General features: G+C 42.0%; 1 protein-coding gene across 1 annotated transcript in view; it reads right to left on the reverse strand.

Moving 5' to 3' along the window:
- The window catches only part of NLRP7 (NLR family, pyrin domain containing 7), a 52,474-nt gene that overhangs the window by 4,827 nt on the left and 44,749 nt on the right, over window positions 1-2,898 (reverse strand). Inside the window, exons 7-8 of the mRNA XM_012642990.1 lie at window positions 2,094-2,261; window positions 407-577 (exon numbers count right to left, since the gene is read on the reverse strand). Coding sequence (XP_012498444.1) covers window positions 407-577; window positions 2,094-2,261 — 339 coding nt within the window. The remainder of the gene's footprint in view (window positions 1-406; window positions 578-2,093; window positions 2,262-2,898) is intronic.

Below are 2,898 nucleotides of genomic sequence, written 5' to 3' on the forward strand. Positions count from 1 at the left end.
ACTTATTGAAGAGACACAGATGTTTCACACAATTAAGGGAATATCTATACAACCAGCTTCTGAAAAGCTGAGGCCCAGGGCAGTGCAGGGGATACCAGAAACAGGAACCACTTATTCTCTTTGGGAGACGGTACATTTGTGCCTGTGTATGTGCACGCACACGCATACATGCATGTACTCCACGATAGTTTAAGCTATCAGCATGCCCAGTATTGCATGTTGTGGGGAATGCTGGATAATATTAAATTCAAAAAGAATTTCACAGAAGTATCTAATAAAAAAATCCCCTAACCTAGAGAATGCTATTGAAAGATGCTATAAGTTGATTCCTATAAGATATGCACCCACCCCCCCAAAAAAAAACTATTCTCTGCCACAGCAACCATGCGAAACAAAAAAGCCATACCTGAGTGTCTTCAAGGGTCCATTCTTTTGTGTTAAAGCCTCAAGGAGCACAGTTACTCCACTATTCCCCAAATTATTCTGGCTCAGGTCCAGAGTTTCCAGCTTCTGGTTGCTAATGAGAGCAGATGCAAGATCCTGACAAGAGAAAGGGGTGAGGGAGCAGCACCAGAGCCTGTAGAGAAAGAACACAGAAACCCATGCATTCATTGAGCAACCAGACACACTCTTATTCGCCGGGATCTAGCAATGAGGAAATGAAGGAAAAAGCAAAGAAGAAGAAAAAAAAAGAAAGAGAACACCAAATCTTTCTTCTCCCAGAGCTTACTTTAGTGACAGCAGACATCAGGACATGTTACATGTAAGACAGTGGATGATGGTACTGAGACAAAACAAACAGTATAGGGGTAAGTCAACTGGAGCAGGACTGCGTAGATTTTAATTACAGCAGCCAGTGGAGTCTTCATTGAGAAAGTGTTACAACAAGGGGAAAAAAAAAACTAAAGGTAGATAGTGAACCACCTATGATTATTGGGGGAAGGAATCTTACGCCAAAATAGTGAACCAGTGGCAAAGTTGAAAGAGTTTGGCTTATAACAAGAGGATTTCATAACACCCCGTAGGCTACAGAGACCTTCTGAGTCTTCGGAAATCAGGTGCTATGGTCTGGCTTGCATCTTTAAAAGGTGCCTTGGGGTGAAAGAAACTTCAAGAAATCAAGAGCAGAAATTTGCAGACCAGTTCAAAGACTATGCAACAATCCACATGAGAGTTAGAGGCAGAAGAGAGTGTTAGCAGTGGAAAGGTAGGTGGTCAGATTCCAGGTATCTGGAAGGAGGGACCTAAAGATGGTTTGAATGTGAGATGTGAAATGAAGGAAGTAGAGGATCGGAAGGCTTAGAATCAATCAATGAATAGGATTAGATTGTTTTTGTAGACCTTATTACTGAGGGTTGAGTTCATCACACTTAGTAAAGCATGACATGTTATCATCACCTCTATTCCATTCCTCATCTTGTCTTGCCAGAGCCCTTTTGAGACTGAAAGGTGCCTTTGCCGGTGGAAGGCAGTGGGAAGGTTCTACTTAGGGTAGGTATAGGTCATGCTGGCTTATGTACAACTCCCCTCCCCAGAAGTAATCAGCCTGGAGCATGTCTGGCCAAGAATTTTAAAGAGTTCCCCAGAACACCCAGAAGAAAAAACAAAGCACCCTGGTGTTCTGTTTTTTGGGTTTTTCTGTTTGTTTTTGTTTTCCTTGTCTCTACAGCAAAGCTAAGGAAGTAATTGTATTATCCAGACTGTCTTTCCATTAGGCTTCTAATTGCGAAGTAGGTTTCACCCAGGAGATGCATTTGACAGACTTGGGAGGGAAGCGCGGCAGAGCTCACTGTCCCATTTATGAAGCCACCGCATTTCCCAGGGGTGGTGTCCCAGGGAACTGAGCTCGGGCAGGCCCACTGCCTCGTGATCACTGGATCCCAGCAAAAACTTGGTGTTCCTGAAATCTTCACTGGAGGCCATCCCACCTACAACCCACCTCTTCAGCCTTTGGAAACACCCAGTTACCTACATTCAATTTCTGAGTTTTCTCCTAAAATTGGATGAGGAGTGACATTACCACAGCTTGAGATACTCTGGAATATAAAAATTAAAAATTTCCAAACACTTTAAAGATGAGCAAAAGCACTTACCCCAGGCATTTTAGGTTACAATTTGGATTCTTTAAGGCCTCACAGAGAAACCACAATCCAGCAGTTATGGGATTGAGACCGAGGTCCAAGTTTATCAGGCTGGAGTATTCTTGGAGTAGCTTTGAGAGATGTTTGCAGCCATGCCTGTTTATGTTGCATTGCCGTAACCTATGGGATAATTGAACAAAAATGCGTCTATTACCCCTCTGTAACTTATGCCCTGGGAAGTAGTTGTTTCTTCCAAGATCATGTACCTTCTACCTTGAACCACACACTTCCAGGCAGGCTTGTCATAAAAGCATGCAAATGGACTTAGGACTACATTATTTCCACCCTGCTTAGGTGGTAGAGGATTAAACCAGCCTTTGCCAACCACCTTTTATCATGGAGAAACAAACATGTCTTTTGAGATACAGGTTTTTCTGGGACTGTAGCCTCTTGCCCGTCAAGAGCTTGAGATTTGGGTCAGACAGAGCCAGGAAAGAATCTGAAGCCTCCCTTATTTTTTGTACTATTAGATCATTGAGATTCTACTTTCCCTGGCTCTTCATCTTTCAAGTTTTTTAAGTTTTATTTTTGATATGTGATACTTGCGTATATACAGGGTACAGTGTGATGTTTTGATATGTATGTTGTGTGTAATGATCAAGATGACTATAGTTAATGATAACGTATTAACATACACCTCCATCATTTTGTTTTATTTCAAGTCTTGTATTAAATTGACCCAGCAGAATTGTGCTGCACCCAAAAAGGTAAACATTCCTGATAACTCAGTGGCTATGGTTCTAATTTATATACAGTA

The sequence above is a fragment of the Propithecus coquereli genome, unplaced genomic scaffold (genome assembly GCF_000956105.1).
Source record: "Propithecus coquereli isolate 6110/MARCELLA unplaced genomic scaffold, Pcoq_1.0 Scaffold193, whole genome shotgun sequence".
Lineage (NCBI taxonomy): Eukaryota > Metazoa > Chordata > Mammalia > Primates > Indriidae > Propithecus > Propithecus coquereli.